Source organism: Trichomonascus vanleenenianus (genome assembly GCF_965637985.1).
Source record: "Trichomonascus vanleenenianus strain CLIB 3782 genome assembly, contig: TRVA0_048S, whole genome shotgun sequence".
Lineage (NCBI taxonomy): Eukaryota > Fungi > Ascomycota > Dipodascomycetes > Dipodascales > Trichomonascaceae > Blastobotrys > Blastobotrys vanleenenianus.
In genome coordinates this window covers 38,138-55,392 of record NW_027481839.1, presented here as the reverse complement: position 1 = coordinate 55,392, position 17,255 = coordinate 38,138, and the positions used below count along the sequence as shown (strand labels likewise).

The following is a 17,255-nucleotide window of genomic DNA, read 5'->3' as shown; positions in this document are numbered from 1 at the left end:
ACAAAGTTTTTCTTATACTTCGACTATTGTTCTTGAGTTATTGCCCCAGCATTTCTCACTCCGGGCTATTTTTCAAGGAGAAATGCAATGCCATTATCAAATAGAAGAACCAGAAAGCACGGGCGTCCAGCTCTTTAACATCAACTAGCGCTTTGGTCTATAGACGTTTGTTTTTGCAGCGAGACACTAGGCTATGAAATAGCCGGCCCATTATTGTAGTCTTTAAAGTATTGGTGCATTGTTCCAACTTATATTCTCTGAAATGACAATATGGGTACTTGGCTTTATTCATGAACAATAGCAAGGGGATTAGTTGACAATAAATACATAGTCACGAGTAGCGACTCCTCCAAATTGTAGCACATCTTTGGTTCGTAGCTCAATGAATCGACTCGTCGGGATATCGTCATTATTCAGCTTTGTACCATACGACGATTCAAGGTCGATGATATACGCTTTTATCTGCTTAGTCGTCTCGCCATACTTGTCTCGTTTCGATATGGCTCGAAACTGGATTGCTGCATGCTGCTTACTACAGGAGGGCGTATCCAGCACAATGTGACAAACGTTAGGGTCCCTACCGAGCAAGAACAGACTCTGGTTAAGTTTTACCGTTTTAACAATGTCGTCTCCTTCAAATACAACTAGTCGGTACTGTTTTGAAGTTTCAGGCAGATGTGCATCCTCAGGCTCCTGGTATTTTAGGACTGATCCATTGACAGTGTTCGTTTCCTTGGCCAATAACCCCGACTGCTTATAATTTACCTTTTCCTGAGGGGTCTTCTCTTCTCCTTCGTCTTTAGATCGTTCCAGTAATAGCGCTTCTGCGTCTTCAGGACGTGATGTACGGTGCTCTATCCTCTTCTCTTCATACTTCCGTCGTTCGTAATCTCTTTTATCATCATGCTTTCGCCGTTCGTATCGAGAGGACTCGGAATACTCCTCTTCATGCTTTCGGCGAGAGGACTCTGTGTATCTGGGTCTATCGCGTTCTATATGGGACCTAGACTTGTTTCTGTCGGGTGATCTTGATCTCGACCGTCTATGCTCAAACCTATCCCCCATGACCGCTTATCTATACAGCTCTTTTCAATGTAAATATATCAAAATTTTCCACCAGCTTCAATACCGATCAATCTAATCAGTATAAAGTCACTATAAAGTCGGTTATCGACGAAGAATAGTACCGTAATGGTTAATGCAGAAGTTAACCGTTGATGATGGTGTTTGGTCTCGCCGATAACGCGGGTAATACCTATCACAGTAGCGTAAACGCCATCCCGATAGATAGATCGTCGCCCGTTTGAAATAATTTTTTTTTTGACATTTGATCCGAACGATAACGACAGTTTTGATTTCGTTGTAGAAACGATGCAGAAGAAGGCCAAAAATGCGCCTAAGTCCAAGCGAGAGGACCGTAAGTCCCGAGCTAAACGGGAGAAGGATTATATGGAAAAGCTAGCCACAGATGTGCAGAACTTTGATGTTGAGGAGCTGAAGAGCATCACCAAGTTCAGCGAGCTTCCGCTCTCTTCTGCGACGCTCAAGGGCCTCAAGAGCTCCCATTATACCACTATGACCGATATCCAGGTCAAGAGCATTGTCCCAGCTCTGCAGGGGCACGATATCCTTGGTGCGGCGCGAACAGGATCCGGCAAGACGCTGGCATTCCTGATCCCCGTGCTCGAATTTCTGTATCGACAGACCTGGACCTCCATGGACGGTCTTGGAGCACTCGTAATCTCCCCTACACGGGACCTGGCGATCCAGATCTTTGAGGTTCTGCGCAAGATTGGGCGATACCACGGGTTTTCGGCCGGTCTGGTCATTGGCGGGAAGGACAGTAAGGACGAGAGCGAGCGGATATCGAAGCTCAACATCATCATTGGCACACCTGGGAGGATTCTCCACCACATGCATAAGTCCCCCGACTTTGATGTCTCGTCTTTGGGGCTGTTAGTGCTGGATGAGGCGGACCGTATCCTTGATCTCGGGTTCAGACACCAACTCAACTCGATTGTGCAGGATCTTCCAACCCAGCGACAGACCCTGTTGTTTTCTGCGACCCAGACCAAGACAATTTCCGACCTGGCCCGGCTGTCGCTCGTAGACCCAATGTACATTTCGGCGCACGAAGAGAAGACTGCCACCCCGGAGCAGCTGGAGCAGTTCTACGTGGTTACGGATCTGGACCAGAAGCTGAACATGCTCTATTCGTTTATCCGGTCACATACGAAGCAGAAACTGCTTGTGTTTTTCTCCTCTGCCAAGCAGGTGCGGTATGTCTACGAGACGTTTAGAAAGAAGCAGCCTGGTATACCGTTGCTGCACCTGCATGGAAACAAGAAGCTCACGGCCCGTAAGGAAGCCATTGACAAGTTCTCATCTCAGCAGCACGCGTGTCTGTTTACTACTGACGTAGTTGCTCGAGGTATTGACTTCCCGACAGTCGACTGGGTCATCCAGGTTGACTGTCCTGAAGACGTGGCGACCTACGTTCATAGAGTGGGTCGGTCTGCTCGATTCAACAAGTCTGGCCACGCTCTCCTGTTCCTGACGCCCCAGGAGCGGCCCGGTATGCTAGCCGAGATCGAAGCTAAGAAGATCCCCATCACCGAACAGCACGTTAAGCAGAGTAGACTGCACAACATCAAGAAAGACCTTCAGGCCATGTGCTTCAAGGATCCAGAGTTAAAGTATCTCGGCCAGAAGGCGTTTATTTCCTACGTGAGGTCGGTGCATATCCAGCATAACAAGGAGATCTTCAAGATTGAGGACCTGCCACTGGAAAAGTTCGCAGAGAGTCTTGGGCTTCCAGGAGCCCCCCAGGTCAAAAAACTGGGTAATCTGCAAAAGGCTAAGGAGCTCAAAAACACGCCTCGAGCATTGCTGCGACTCCAGCGCGGTGAAGATAGCGACGAGGAGCCACAAGAAAAGCAGAAGAAGCAGGTGGTCACGAAGAACGATAGAATATTTAACCGAAAGAACCAGGACGTCCTTTCGGAGCACTACTCGAAGCTCGTTCCTGGGTTTAATGATGATAACGATGACGAGGATGATGGGTTTATGGCCGTTAAGCGGTCCGATCACTTGATCGACGACGAGGAGCTACCGAATCTCAACGAACCCGAGTCTAAGCGGGCTGCCAAGCGAGCTCTTTCCAAGAAACTATCGGCTAAGGAGCGGGGCAATCCTACAAAGCTGGTGTTTGATGACGAAGGCAATGCACACGAACTGTATGAGCTCGAGGATGAAGAGGACTTTAAGGCTGCAGGCGATGCCAAGGACCAGCAGAAGAAGTACTTGGAGCAGGAGACCAAGGTTATGGCAGAGCGTGATGTCGAAGACAAGGAGTTGGCTAGAGAGAAGCGGCTGGAGAAGAAGCGTCGCCGACAGGAAATCGAGAGAAGACTGCGGGAGGAGGAAGAGTTTGGTGACGAAGATGGTGGAGTAGAGGTTGTTCTTGGTGGTGAGGAGAACGAAGAAGAAGAAGAGGCTCTGCCAGACTTGGATAGAGATATGGAGTCGAGCGATGAAGAGCGGCCAGCTAAGCGGTCTAGATTCCAGCCGAGCGAGAGTGAGGATGAGGGTGATGGAGTCATTGAGGTTGAAGAGCCCGAGACTCTTGAGGATCTTGAAGCATTGTCCGCCAAGCTTCTCCGACGATAATTTACCTGTAATGTACGTTATGACAATAGATTTACCTTTCGGATCACATTTCGAAGCTATCTATCAATAATTTCAAGCCATTTAACTTTTTGACTCACAATTCAATGAACTGTTGATTTACCCTTCATATCCTAACACCTATAAGCAATTTACTTTCTGGCACAATTCTGAACTATCTACCTTTCTGATTCATGATACCGCTACTGAACTATTACTATTCTGGCTCACTATAATTCTAAGCTAAAGCTTTACCCTCCTGGCTCATCATAACTTCTAATCCTGTAGACACACTTTTTAAGATCTTTCTACATTGATATGATTTCCACCTATATTTAATCTATCATATTTCATCTTTCTAGGTACTTTGATATCCGTTTACGTTTGATCCATTATTTTCCATTTTGCAATGTTCGTAAATTCAAGCCGCATGCGGCTCATTTACTCTCATATATCTATTTCCTATGATACCGATCGATACGACCGACAACGTTAAAATAACTACCCACCATAACTTACCTTAATACACCGGTCTGAGTACCATATGTTTCTGAATATTGTTGCCAAGTTTTTATTACGAAGTCCGATGGATCCTTTGTGTAACATATTAAATTAGAACCCCATACATTTAACAGTGTTCTGAGACTATGGTTCGTCTCAGCTATGGACAAAATCCCCCATCACCAGGTCTAGACAAAACTATACTTATACCTTGGTAGAAGTACCTATATCGAAAGTTGCCGGCCATACATATCATATATAGAGAGCGGAGCTCTGTGTATGGTTTGATTGGCGCACGTGGGGAGGGACTGCAGGAAGGTTGATGAATAGGCTTTGATTACCTCTTACGTCTTTCTATCTTCTCTTTCCGACCAAGGGCCATGGCGAGAGCAGTGTTCTATCTGTCTGGCGACGAGCCAGATGAGGAGCCGAATCCCAAAAGACGGGAGCCTCCTCCTTGGTGGACTTTGATGATCGGAGCCATGCTGATCGGAGCACTCTTCGTAGGATTAACTAGTCAAAGTCCGCGGATCAGCGCCGAAGCCCAGAGATTCAAAGACTTGTCAAGCTTTCTTGATTCTCAGCTGGCAACCAACCGTACAACTACATATGGCGCCCCACTGAGGCCATGGCAAAGGGATACCTCGAGAGAGTACCACTTGTCGCGGCTTGGGCTGTGGGACCCAGACCAGCCTGCAACTACGCGGGAATACTGGCTAGAAGTCAGCGATATCATGGGCGCTCCGGACGGAGTAGTCAAGAGAATGACTGTAATCAATGGCAGCTACCCGGGTCCGCTAATTGAGGCTAATGAAGGGGATCAATTAGTCGTCCATGTGCATAACAACGGCTCCCAGCCCACGACCATCCACTTCCACGGTATGTTCCATCGGGGTACAAACGCTATGGATGGAGTTCCTGGAGTTACCCAGTGCGGTATAGGCCCTGGACAGTCGTTTACGTATAACTTCAGCCTAGCTGGCCAGTATGGGACGTATTGGTACCATTCGCACACTTCAGTGCAGTATCTTGACGGGGTGCTCGGGCCGCTAGTTATACACTCTAAAGAGGACTCGAAGTACCAGTATGATGAAGAGCTGGTTATTATGATTACAGACTTGTACCACGACCGAGCAGAAGACGTGCTTCACAATCGGTACATGACGCCGGGCATGGAGAAAAGTCCTGAACCTGTGCCTGATGCGGGGCTCATCCAGGGCCGGAGGAGGATTGACTGCTCGAAAATTGGCGGAAATAGGGTCTGCCTTCAAGAAGAGTCGCAGGATGCGCTGATTCCCGTTCTCGAGAACAAAGTGTACCGACTGCGGCTCATCTCGGCGGGTGGGTTTTCAGAGTTTGATTTCTCAATAGACGACCACAATTTGACGGTGATTGAGGCCGAGGGGACTAATGTAGAACCATTTGAAATTGAGGTTGTGCGACTGGCCAATGCCCAACGGTACTCGGTTCTTGCTAACTTCAGTAAACCACGCGAAGATGCCGATGGGTACTGGTTGCGGGCTACAATGAACACCAATTGTTATGAAGAAGAGAATCCTGTGCTGAGCACGGATCTGAAAGCAGTGTTGTCATATCCCTCTCTTACCGAAGCTACTATTCAGAATAAAGGCATTGTTCCACGAGAGCCCAGTTCGGATAAGTCCCGCCAGCTAGACGGCTCAGTATCATGCATTGAACTCGATTCGACATTGTTGCATCCAGATCCGCCAATGAAAGTGCCAGATGCGACAATGTTTATTCCCGTCGATGTTTCTGTTCAGATCAAGGCGAAGCAGCTGACGTGGGCGTATCTCAACACCACGAGCTACAAAGAGGCTATTGTTCCAACACTGAGCAAACTGTACGACGCGGAGTACCAGTCGCAAGTTATTTCCGATCCTTCGTATAATCCAGCCTGGGCAGATAAGGAAATAGTCGTGCCAATCATGCAGGAGGGCCAGGTCATTGACTTCCTAATTAACAATTACGACGACGGTGGGCATCCGTTCCATCTCCATGGACACAAGTTTTGGGTCCTTGCATGGGGAAGCGGATACTATGAGCCAGGAAAAACGGAAATAAATGTCGACAATCCGATTTATAGGGACACTGTGCAGGTTAAGGGCTTTGGATGGGCTTTAGTCCGGTTTGTAGCGGACAATCCTGGCATCTGGCTGTTCCATTGTCATATTCTGTGGCATGCGGCCACTGGGATGGCAATGCAGTTTAATATTCTACCGCAGCAAGTGCTCAACAGCCAGGCTCTTTCTGCGGAATGGCATAGGTTATGTAGTTCATAACTAATTTAATGTATTTAAATAATTGTTACCTGGTACATTCTTCAACCAACTTCTCAATCAATTTCTCCAAGTTCTCCAATTCTTAATTAATTTATCTTCTCCAAGATCGTTCAATTCATTTTCTCAATAGCTATTCAATTCATCTTTAAGGGACTTCAGCTTCAGCTGCTCAGTTCTTCAATCTCAACTACCAGTGCGTCACCACTTGGACCATGCAAAACGGGCCTTCATTGTCACCTCTTAACCATCTCCCTATTAAGTTTGTGAGACAAGACAATGACCTGCCATGGACTGCCCAAATCCTTCAAAAATTTAAGTCGTTGAAACAAAATATTAAGTTGAGGAGAGGAGGTGGGTTAAGTGGTGACAATGAAGGCCCATTGTGCAGGTGGTTTAAGTGGTGACGCACTGTACTCAAAGTGTTATCTGCTTCGATACTACCAAGGTGCCTCAACGTCCAATACTTTTTCAAAATTTCTCAATGGTTCATCAACTTCGACTTCTCCTAATGATTTCTCAATTTCAATTTGATCCTCCAGTTTGATAAGCTTGATACGATTGTATGAAAAAAAAAATAATTAATAAACAACTGTCGCCAATTCGCGACAATAAAAACAAAATAGGCATAACTATGGCAAATAAAAAAAATAAAAATAAAAATACATTAGAAAATTTTTCTGTCGTTGCATGCATTCCTTTCCTTAGTCTCCCCCCATTCTCCTAGCTTTTCTTAAGAAGACGCCTCGACTACCATCTTCTCAGAATCTTCAGCAGCAAATTGCCGCTCCGAGGTAGACTCCTCGCCTTGGTCATCCTGTCCCTTGACCCATTGGAAGCTCCTCTGGCCTCGTTTCAGAATTTCCTCTCGCTCTGGAGGATGCTGGTAGAGACACTGGACGTTAGTGCAGTTGGCTGCATACTTGCAGGTCTCCTTGAGCGGGTGGGTGAAGAAACAGTCCAACCGCTGACAGTCGGCCCCGCTTCGGCACATAATTGGAGACCTCGGGTGTCGGTATCGACACTTGGGGTTCATACAGCCGTCCAAAAACTTGCACGTCTCCAAAACCCGGTCTGGAATTGGCTCTGGCGCTCGCACCAGCGAAGCTGATGGGTGAGCCATCTCGCACGCGGCGTTTTGGCACTCCTGCTTCTCTGGACACCACTCCAAGACGGTCACCTTGCCGCTGGGGTTGGCAGGAGTAGCGTGGCCAAACAGACACTGCTTGTTAGCGCACCGGTCCGAGTACCTACACAGCATAATGCTCGGCTCCTGGAGCTCCTGTTGCTGATTCTGGTGGTGGTTATTATTTCGCCGTCTTCGGCTGTTGTCTACGACCAGAACGCCATTGACCCACGAAGCATCAGCCGCCGCACTCGGTGGGTAAACCCGCCCGTCGGGGGCCACGATCGGGTCCTCGCCCATGTGAAGAAAAGGACAAGTGCCCTGTGGGCGTGTGCAATTGCCGTTCTCAAAGGCCCGGCATGGCTTGCGTGGATGTGGATGCCTACAGTTGGGGTAATTGCACTTAGGCCAGTGGCGGCACCGTTCTCTTCGGTCACCCAGGCCGCCGCTCAGATCAATGCCATTACTACCACGCTCACCGCCATCCACCATCATCATGTCCTGCGCTACGTTCTGCAGCTTGTTATTTGCGTTGGGGCCACTGCCAACCCGATAGCCGCCAAGACGCCGCTCGCCGCGCGGCTGCTTAGTAATCCCGCCGCTCGGGCGCGCGCCCGCACCGGCTCGGTCGGTGAACCGACGCGGTCCTCGCGGTGGTGGCGCTCGAGACGAGTCTTCGACAAAGCCGCCGAAGCCGCTTTCTTCCTTGACTGGTGCTGGTGCGCTGTTATCGCTGGGGATCCCTGGAGCCTGGCCGGCTGCCCTGCTTTTGGCTCGCTCCAGCTCTTCGTAGACCCACTGGCAGAAGTTCTGGTCAAACTTGGGCGAGAACAGCCCCGTGAGCTCCTGTACCAGCTCATCTACGGGTTTGTTGTTGCTCACCATGAGGGTGATGTACTGTGCCACATCGTTTAGATCGTCGTCAATGCCAAAGTCGCTAATGTTATCTCGGATCGTCGCCACAAGTTCGTGACCGACGGGGGTGTCGATAATGCCTGACATTTTTATAATAAATAAGAATACGTGTGTATTTTTTTTCTTTTCTTTCGGGTTAAAAAGGATTCGTTAAAAGGGATGGAAGGGGTCGTCGATAAATGATGGATCGAGGGTGATGATGGCTCAATGTCGAATGAGGCGTAAAAATTTGTATTTTGGCGTATTCTCCCAGTACAAGTTTTACGCTGTCACCTTTTTATCTGCGGTATATCCCAGCACCTGCATATCGCTATCGCCCCACCATGGAAGACCGTAGACCACCGCGGAGCGGTGCCCCAGGGGCTGATTATTACTAGGAGTAGTTGCCATTGGCAATAGTGGATAGGAGAGTAGTCGGGGGCCAGCCCCCGAGCCCCCGTAGCTCCGCTGCGCGGAGGAATAGCTTCATTGATTACTCCGCGAAGCGGTGCCCTAGGGGGGTTTGGGGGGACTGGTCCCCCCTGATTATTACTAGGAGTCATAGCCAATATATGGGAAGTTGGAAATAAGAAGTCAAGAACATCAAACGTATCAAGAAGCTATCAATGGCCCTCAGTCCTAAGAGTGGCACGCTGCCAGTGACTACAGTAACGTATTATCATGAGTATAATAGATTCGGATAAGATAAACTGTCGATGGTTGATATCTGTAATGCCTGCACAGGGAACCCATTTTATGAATGTTATTGAAATTTATGATGCAATTGATTACAGCTTTTAACAGCAGTTATTACCGGTATATGGGTTTTCTGCATCTACCACCACAACTATAGCTATATTGCTGTGAGCGGACCCGCTGAACTCGCCTTCTTGTTACCTTGGCGTTTTATATTATTTTATCAAGCTCTATTGTACTCATAATTACAGTATATACGTTAATATCAATTAACAGATCTCTCAATACCCTGAGATCCATTCGCTTTCAAGAAGCAGCATATTCGCAGCCCAGACTGGCCGCAGCAACCGAGGGAAACCCATCTCACTAAGATAACATTAAATCAGCTCGGTGCCTAAATCTAGCAGAAAAAGGAAAAATTAACAAGTTAATGGTTAGAAAAATAGGTTAGCTAGCCAACTTGCTTCCTGGGGGCAGGATGGTGGCACGCATCAAGTTGTCCGTTTCGTCCGTGGCATTGTCCCCCATCCATGGAGCTCTCTACTGCTCGATTCTGGAGAATCTCTGGCCCACCGTGAAACTGTGCTCGCATACTCACTCTTACTCACCGCTGGAAGCCATATGGAGGAGGATAGCCGGTTTTTGGCTCAGTGGTCCGCGTACTCCCCGGTGCTCAGGTAGTTTTGTGGGGGGTCTTAGCTATGTGCGGCTTTTACCCCTGAATTTTTTTATATGATCAGAATCAACCAGGTATTACACTGCACAAAGTAATCATAATAGGTAGCATAATAGGTAGTACGTTAATATGAGGCTTCTCCGTCGAAGATATGATATCGTATGCTGCCAACAACAACAAACAACTAAACTAGAGTTTTTTCAACAACATTTTCTTGGTAAATGTTTTAGTTATTCAAACCTTCTTAATCTGCCACTACTAATAAAGCATAACGGAGCTAGTGATAGGATATTGAGGGAATGAGCGGAAATGAGGGATCGAAAATCTCGTTGAAGGTTTCTTCAGGAGTATTCTCAATCTTGGTTTGCTTCTTCAATGGAATAAAATCACATCTTGTGAAATAAAGGTATTCAAACGGATCTAAAGTTGAACAGAATCATGAAAATTGAACAAGAAAATTAATTTAGTTAGCCCTCTTCTCCTGGACAACCTTCTTCTTGCAGGATGGTGGTGATGTTGAAGGAATGGCACTGGCGGTGATGGTGGAACTGGCGGTGATGGTGGAACTGGCAGTGATGGTGGAACTGGCGGTGATGGTGGAACTGGTGGGGCCGGCGCAAGTCACTGGTTTGGTTGGATCTGCAATGGGATCCAAGGAGAGGACCTGCTGCCAAGTAGCCAAAACAGCAGTGATCTGGTCCACCGCATCGAACATCTGCCCAACAGCATCGCATGGCAGCCAATTGTAGGCGTTGGTGAGCACAGACCTAAAGTACATGGCCGCATTGAGCATATCTTCCTGAAAGGGGGCAAAGTAACCCTGCGCATAGGTAGCAGCGAAAACATTGAAAGCGTCAATGACGGTAGGAGCAGCGCTATGAAACGCCTCGAGGATGGCCGAGACGTCGCAGTCATTGACAGGGTTGTTCGTAACGTCGAATAAAAAGTCTTGTGAAAGTAATGACAGGTCATTGACCACAGCAGTGAGCGCATTGGAAACTGAGCCAATGGCAGAGGGGTAGTCTGTTAACGCCTCCTTGAAGGCACTGCTGTCAAAAGCGAGTGAATTAAGGGTATCCACAGTGTCCGAACCATAGGTAGAAAGACTACAAGTCTGGCCGAGAACGCCGGCAACAGCAAGGGCAAGGGAAACAGCTGAGATCTTGGAAACCATTTTTTACAGGGCTACTTATGATCTGGGGGAAATTTTGCGAGAATTCCAAGTCAATTTATATAGTCTCCTTTTCCGCTCTCAGGAGATTATGCTATACCTGCCATTGTTAGCCTACAGGGTGCGGATAATATATTTATTTTATTTTTTACAGTCTAGATGCTGTGGAAATTCTAGCTAGATTTGTCCGCGTGCAGACGATATGTAGTCTACGAGGAGGTGCGTCGTCTTCGCCGTTTGCAAGAGTTCAGCTTTCTTCAGCAGTACACTGCATAAATTACCTCCTACAGAGTCCAACCACCTTCAAAGCCTTCTTTCTCCGTTCAACTAGAGCGGATAGAGAAACCACTATAAGAAAGGGGGGATTGTATTTAGACACATAGGGCGCGCCCTGACAGGCTGTCATTACCAACGGACATTTAGATGCAGAGAAGGATAGACTCTCTTAATTTTACCATACATAACCGTCTATTTATTTCCGGCCAGACTTCACTTAAGAGCCACTAAGGAACACCAATAGAAAGGTAGTCAAATGCATCTCATTATTCGAAAAAAAAAGTCCTGTTTACATATTTTGATGGGCATCGAGAAATTTCAAGGAGAGACCATGTTCGAGATCGCCGCGTAGGCCCGATTGCCGACGCGAACACATACCGTTGATTGGCACTTCGTATAAAAAGCAAAAAAGAAAAGCAATAAAACATGAAAAGTGCTGCAAGTCCCCAATTACTGTAGTAGTAGTAGTACTACGGATTGAATAGAAAAAAGTGGGGCGTGGGCGGACAAACCTGCTGCCAAGTATCTTGGCACAGTGTATGTACTGGGATAGCCATGAGGTAAAAGTCTATTTAGCACCCCCACCGAAATGTCCAACATCATTGTGTACCAATCTCTTTGATCCTCAAGCTTACTATCGGTAGTATATTTCTTAACAGCTAATTAACTTTGCATCTCGCTTATCATCATTCCCTCGGCATTCCAGCTGGAAGACTATGCGGGGGATAGTAACATTGACGGGATTCTACTGGGTTTGAACGCGTGAAAACACAGAATCCCAAATGTCCCGAGACTTGGGACCCCATGCGGCTTGCATACTAATCTCACCCTACTTATATCAGTATAGGAATTAAATACCGGAGCGTGCGATATCGCTCCGTCAAAAATGCTGCAGGAGACAGAAAACATCTGGAAATGGGCTGGTAAGCTTGAGTTGCCATATACCGGTATATTAATGGAACACTCAAAACTCTGAGCCAAAATCCAAAGTCGAGAACGAGTCGCAGAAGGCGTAATGCTCACTCCCGTGAAGACCGTGTCAATAAGTCTTTGCAATTGTGGGAGGAAGGCAAGACCAAGTCCAGACTCTTTCATCGTTGCTATCATGTAATATTGATACCTAACACCTATTCATTACAGTACATGTAGAGTATCTTAAATAATTCGAGCTGTTGAGGGGTGAGGAGGAAACCCCTGTACTTCTTTTTAGATGCAATATTGCCAGGATAGAGGCCAGATTCATGTATTCTAAAGCCCACCTGACAATGACATTTTGCGAAGATAATATTAAAAACTGGTAAACCGGTGACACAATACAGAATTAGCAAATTAGAACACGCAGTTAGTTAGACCTCTTCTGGACAATCTGCTTCTTGCAAGTTGGTGGCGAGCAGGTCGGTGGCTGGATTGGAGCGTCCACGATACCGATGACAAAGCTCGCCCAGGCCTGATTCATGGCTACAAACATTTCGTCCATTGTATCGAAGATCTGACCAACAACATCGCATGGCAGCCAGGTATAGGCGTAGTAGACCATGGACACGACATCCAAGGCCACGTTTTTGACTAGCAGCTGGCCAGCTTCCTCGGATGAAACATCGGCTCCGCCGTTATTGAAGTAATTGCCCACAGCAGTGATGGCATTAAAGGCATCGATGAAGTTTGTTTTAACGTCCACGAGCGCGGTGACGACGGCCTGGGCCTCACAATCAGTCTTGCTGTCGGTGGACTGAAAATCATTTGCGAGATCTCCCACGACGGAGGACACAATCCCCGGCCACACGTCGAAGGTACTGCCGAAGTCAGACCCATCCCAGCTATTGAGCTCCGTCGTGAGGGTATAGCTGTTGCTAGAGAGGGTGCTGAGGTCGTCCAGAATCTGTTGAACACTAGGAGAAATAGTGCACGTCTGGCCAAGGACGCTAGTAATAGCAAGAGCGACGGAAACAGCAGAGAGCTTGGAAATCATGTTCTTATAGAGCTGCATACTTGATCTGATGAAAATCCCAGGAGAATTTCAAGCATTTATATGGTTGCAATGTCCCCTTTCCCGTTTCCAGAAGAGTACATCTACTATCCGGAGCCGTTGCGAACCGACAGGATGCAGGCAATTGTTTTATTTTTTCACCGCCTATACTGTGTGATGTGGAACTTATCTAGATTCGTCGTGCATGCAGACGATATGTACACTAGAGTATGTAGTCTACGAGTAGGTGCATAATCATTGTGAACGAGCTCGGCTTTCTTTAGCGATTTATGGTACATTGCATTCGGACACGCCCATTAACGCAGTGACGGGGCCGCCGTCACCAGCTGCATTAAGACGCAGCGAAGGTTACTGGTGGAATACCGGGTATATTTACCTCCCCCTTATTTTTGCCAGGTCGACTCAAACAGCATTTATATGAGCAATGCCATGGCTCAACAATCTACATGTATCTTAGGGCAATACAGAGAGATCATGTTCCAGATCGTCGCGTCGGCCGATCGATGCGAACATACCGTTGATTTGCACTTCACTGTAAGCCGCATTTTCCGAAAAAGCAAAAAGCATGAGAAAGGCTTAATTCCCCAATTACTGTATTTCTGGGCGTCGAAGGCTAAAACGTGGGGCAAGGCCATACAAACCTGCTGCCAATGGTCTTGGCACTATATATACCATACATACTACGTGATGATCTCGAACGTTGTCTCATCCATACGATGTCCTTCTCTTCCTATTAAAATACCCTAAAAATGTTGAAGAAGCGAATCATAACTCACAAACCGAATATATTTAACTGCCTTACCACCCTTACTAGAATTGCTGTTGGCATTAGTCATGCAGTGGTGTGGGTCGGCCGGGAAAAAATAGGGGGTAAAACGTTGCACCGTGAAGAGTCTAGCCTTCTCTGCGTCTAAATGCAACTGGTAACGGCAGTTCTGCCAATGACTTGTACGCACGGGATGTCAGATCTGGCGGATTCCCCCCCTCCCCCCCCTAAGTGCCACTGCCAATACTCGTTTGACTGATCGTACATGTGCACCGGAATACGTTTAAACCTAATAACTCACGATTTATATGTTCACAGAGCAGATAATCTCAAAATAAGAAGGCCAAGTTTGCTATCTGCAATGGCTATGCAGCTTTGTCGTAGGTAGCGCCTATGCGCAGGATGAGTTTACCATTGTACCCTCACGTAATTTCCGTACCAAAGTAGGCCGTAAAAGAAACGAATTGCATGGCCTCCTTGAAGCGGAAACGGTAGGTATGAAACAGTATAAATTGAGCTGAAATTTTCTGAGGATTCCATCTGATCAAATACCAGGTCCCGGTAAAAAGAATGGTTTCCAAGCTTTTTGCTGTATCCCTCGCTCTTGCTGCTGCTAGCGCTCTCGGCCAGCAAACGCAATGCCAACTTTCTACCGGCGGTACGGCCATTGTGGCTGATATTACCACCCTCTCTAACGATAACAGCAACCTGGTGGAGAACCTCAATGAATGGGGCGGCGATACTACCTCCGATGCTTTCTATAATATTGTTAATTTGGCGCAGGCTGTGATCGCCGACGTGAACACGGTCGCAAATGCCTTTGCATCCAACAGTGCCCCGAGTGACTGCGATATCACGACCGTCATCGGCGCGCTAAATACCACTGCTCCAATCATCGTCAATGCCCTTGATGGCCTTGCTTCTAAGTACAGTGACTTCAATAACAACGGTGCCGGTGTCATGACCACAGTCACCGGAGACCTCGACAATTTGGCCCAGAACACTGTGGCCCTGCTCACCAACGCCTACGTTTGGCTGCCATGTGACGTTGTTGGTCAGACCTTCGATGCAGTGGATTCCATCACTTACGCCTTGGCTCAATGCCAGACGGCCTTCTCTCTGTCTGACACGGCTGTTCCCGCCAAGCCGCAGACCTGTGGTGGATCGGCACCAGCCTGCAAGAAGCAGGTTTCAAAGGTCTAACTAACTTCATGTGCCAGTTTTTTGAATTCTGTTCGTGTCTTACCAGTTTTCATATTATCTTCGCCCGATGAGCATTTTCAATTTAGCTTTAAATTGCATGAATCTGACCTATGTACTGCGAAGGGAACTCCAAAGGGGTTCCAGTTCCTCAACATTAAAAGTGGCGTACTATAATCATGACGAAAAAAGGATTCATTTTTTTTATATAAAAAAATCCATTGTAATACACATGTTGCTTATCCTGATCATTCCTCGGCATTTCAGTTAAAAGCATGTACCGTACAGGAATTGAAGTATTGAAGGGTGAAGAAGATTGTATATTTTTCCGCTTGCAAAATGCCGAAAACGGCAGCAGGTAGCCGAGGAGGCTCTGAGATAACATTATGGGAAGCAGTCAGAAAAAAGGGCTGGTAAGCTCGAGCAGCGAGTTCTCTAATGGAACGCTCAATTGAACTCCGGCGCCCATCTCAGAGAATCACAAATGGAGAGGTATCACTGCTTACCATGGTACTCCCGATTGCATCTAGGGGTGGGAATACTTGAGGTTTAAACGAAGACTGTCTAGGCTCCCATCAGTGCCGTTGCAAGTGTTTGTGTCTGCCACTACGTAGTACTGGCTATAGGGAACTCATTACATATATGTTAAATAATTCATGAGCTGTCTCAATGGAAATATGTTTGTTAAGCCTTTTTAGCCACGATTATCATACACTGCAGCTGGACTGGAACCCTCTGAAGCCGCCTTCAAGGATTACTATTCGGAACATACAAGTCAGATTCATGTACCGGTATTTTAAAGCTCAATTGAAAAAGCACATCTAGCGAAGATAATATTAACAAGTAATAAATCAGGAAACGAAATCAAATAGGAACATGAAGCTAGTTAGTGCTCTTTTACTGAGGCACCGTCTTTTTGCAAGCTGGTGCCGATCCACCGCAGGTCGGTGGCTGGGCTGGAGCAGGAATGACGTCCTCGCCCCAGGCATTCTGGAATTGGTCCAACGCTTGAGTGATTTCATCCACCGCAGAGAAGATCGAGCCAACAACATCGCATGGCAGCCAGGTGTAGGCATTAGCGAGCATAGTCACTGCATTCTGGGCCAGGTTGTAGATGGAGTTCGTGTCGCCAATACGAACACCAGCGAAACCATTAATGCCGGCGAGGACATTTGGAACAGCGGAAGCGAACGCGGTCAGAACGGCCGCGACCTCGCAGTCAGCCTTGCTATCAGTAGATTCAAAGTCACTTGCGACATGCTGAACGTCGGCGAACACAGCCCTTTGGACAACAAGAAGTGTTTCAAGGTCTGTGAGCGTGCCATCTAACCAATCAGTGCAATTTGTCGAGAGGGCACCACTGTCGGTAGAAAGCGTGTTAATGTCAGTCACAATCTTTTGAACACTGTCAGAAAGAGTGCACGACGTCTGACCGAGGACGCTGGCAACGGCGAGAGCGAGGGAAACAACAGAGACCTTGGAGACCATATTTTTTCAGGACCTGTTTTGATGAAAACCTCAACGAATTTCAATTCAATTTATACATGTACTGCTTTATGCCTGCCGCTTCCGCTTCCAGTAGAACATATCGAGAATGAGGGGCTGCCAATGCCCCTAATGCCCCGTTAGGCTATGTAATTCGTTTTTTTTGTATGGCCGACTTTGACATGGAAATTACATGTAGTACAGGGTACTGGATTAATCCTGCATGCAGACACTAGCTACGACAGATTTATTTTTGCGGGAGGGGGGAGGGCAGTTACGTTCTCCGGGATCATTTAAATTGTGAGTTATTTGGATCCGAGTGTAGTACCGGTAGATGTACCGGAAAATGGCTATCTGTAGGTTCTTCAAAAGAGCTTTGGCAGTGGCACGACGGGTGGTCTGCCGATTTATCTCCGCTCCGTACGTACGAGTAACTGGTGTAGTAGGGCTGCCGTTGTTTGCAGACGCCATGGAGGCTAGACTCATCGCAGTAATATATTGTACCCCTTATTTT

General features: G+C 47.3%; 8 protein-coding genes across 8 annotated transcripts; 3 read left to right on the top strand and 5 right to left on the bottom strand.

Annotated features, from left to right (window-relative positions):
• Positions 1-309: 309 nt before the first annotated feature.
• Positions 310-1,065, bottom strand: PML1 (Pml1p; the record flags this gene model as incomplete). Its single annotated transcript, XM_076687012.1, has 1 exon — positions 310-1,065. The coding sequence occupies one exon, from the start codon at positions 1,063-1,065 to the stop codon at positions 310-312; it is 756 nt and encodes a 251-aa protein (XP_076538754.1).
• A 306-nt stretch (positions 1,066-1,371) lies between these two features.
• HCA4 (RNA-dependent ATPase HCA4) lies at positions 1,372-3,669 on the top strand (the record flags this gene model as incomplete). Its single annotated transcript, XM_076687011.1, has 1 exon — positions 1,372-3,669. One exon carries the CDS (start codon positions 1,372-1,374, stop codon positions 3,667-3,669), a length of 2,298 nt encoding a protein of 765 aa, XP_076538753.1.
• Positions 3,670-4,547: 878 nt separating this feature from the next.
• TRVA0_048S00606 (uncharacterized protein) lies at positions 4,548-6,467 on the top strand (the record flags this gene model as incomplete). Its single annotated transcript, XM_076687010.1, has 1 exon — positions 4,548-6,467. The coding sequence occupies one exon, from the start codon at positions 4,548-4,550 to the stop codon at positions 6,465-6,467; it is 1,920 nt and encodes a 639-aa protein (XP_076538752.1).
• Positions 6,468-7,197: 730 nt separating this feature from the next.
• Positions 7,198-8,592, bottom strand: NAB2 (mRNA-binding protein NAB2; the record flags this gene model as incomplete). Its single annotated transcript, XM_076687009.1, has 1 exon — positions 7,198-8,592. One exon carries the CDS (start codon positions 8,590-8,592, stop codon positions 7,198-7,200), a length of 1,395 nt encoding a protein of 464 aa, XP_076538751.1.
• Positions 8,593-10,319: 1,727 nt separating this feature from the next.
• Positions 10,320-11,030, bottom strand: TRVA0_048S00562 (uncharacterized protein; the record flags this gene model as incomplete). Its single annotated transcript, XM_076687008.1, has 1 exon — positions 10,320-11,030. One exon carries the CDS (start codon positions 11,028-11,030, stop codon positions 10,320-10,322), a length of 711 nt encoding a protein of 236 aa, XP_076538750.1.
• Positions 11,031-12,645: 1,615 nt separating this feature from the next.
• Positions 12,646-13,290, bottom strand: TRVA0_048S00540 (uncharacterized protein; the record flags this gene model as incomplete). The annotated part of the gene is made up of 1 exon (XM_076687007.1): positions 12,646-13,290. The coding sequence occupies one exon, from the start codon at positions 13,288-13,290 to the stop codon at positions 12,646-12,648; it is 645 nt and encodes a 214-aa protein (XP_076538749.1).
• Positions 13,291-14,626: 1,336 nt separating this feature from the next.
• On the top strand, positions 14,627-15,259 carry TRVA0_048S00518 (cell wall mannoprotein 1 family protein; the record flags this gene model as incomplete). The annotated part of the gene is made up of 1 exon (XM_076687006.1): positions 14,627-15,259. The coding sequence occupies one exon, from the start codon at positions 14,627-14,629 to the stop codon at positions 15,257-15,259; it is 633 nt and encodes a 210-aa protein (XP_076538748.1).
• An 894-nt stretch (positions 15,260-16,153) lies between these two features.
• Positions 16,154-16,744, bottom strand: TRVA0_048S00496 (uncharacterized protein; the record flags this gene model as incomplete). The annotated part of the gene is made up of 1 exon (XM_076687005.1): positions 16,154-16,744. One exon carries the CDS (start codon positions 16,742-16,744, stop codon positions 16,154-16,156), a length of 591 nt encoding a protein of 196 aa, XP_076538747.1.
• Between the last annotated feature and the right edge of the window lie 511 nt (positions 16,745-17,255).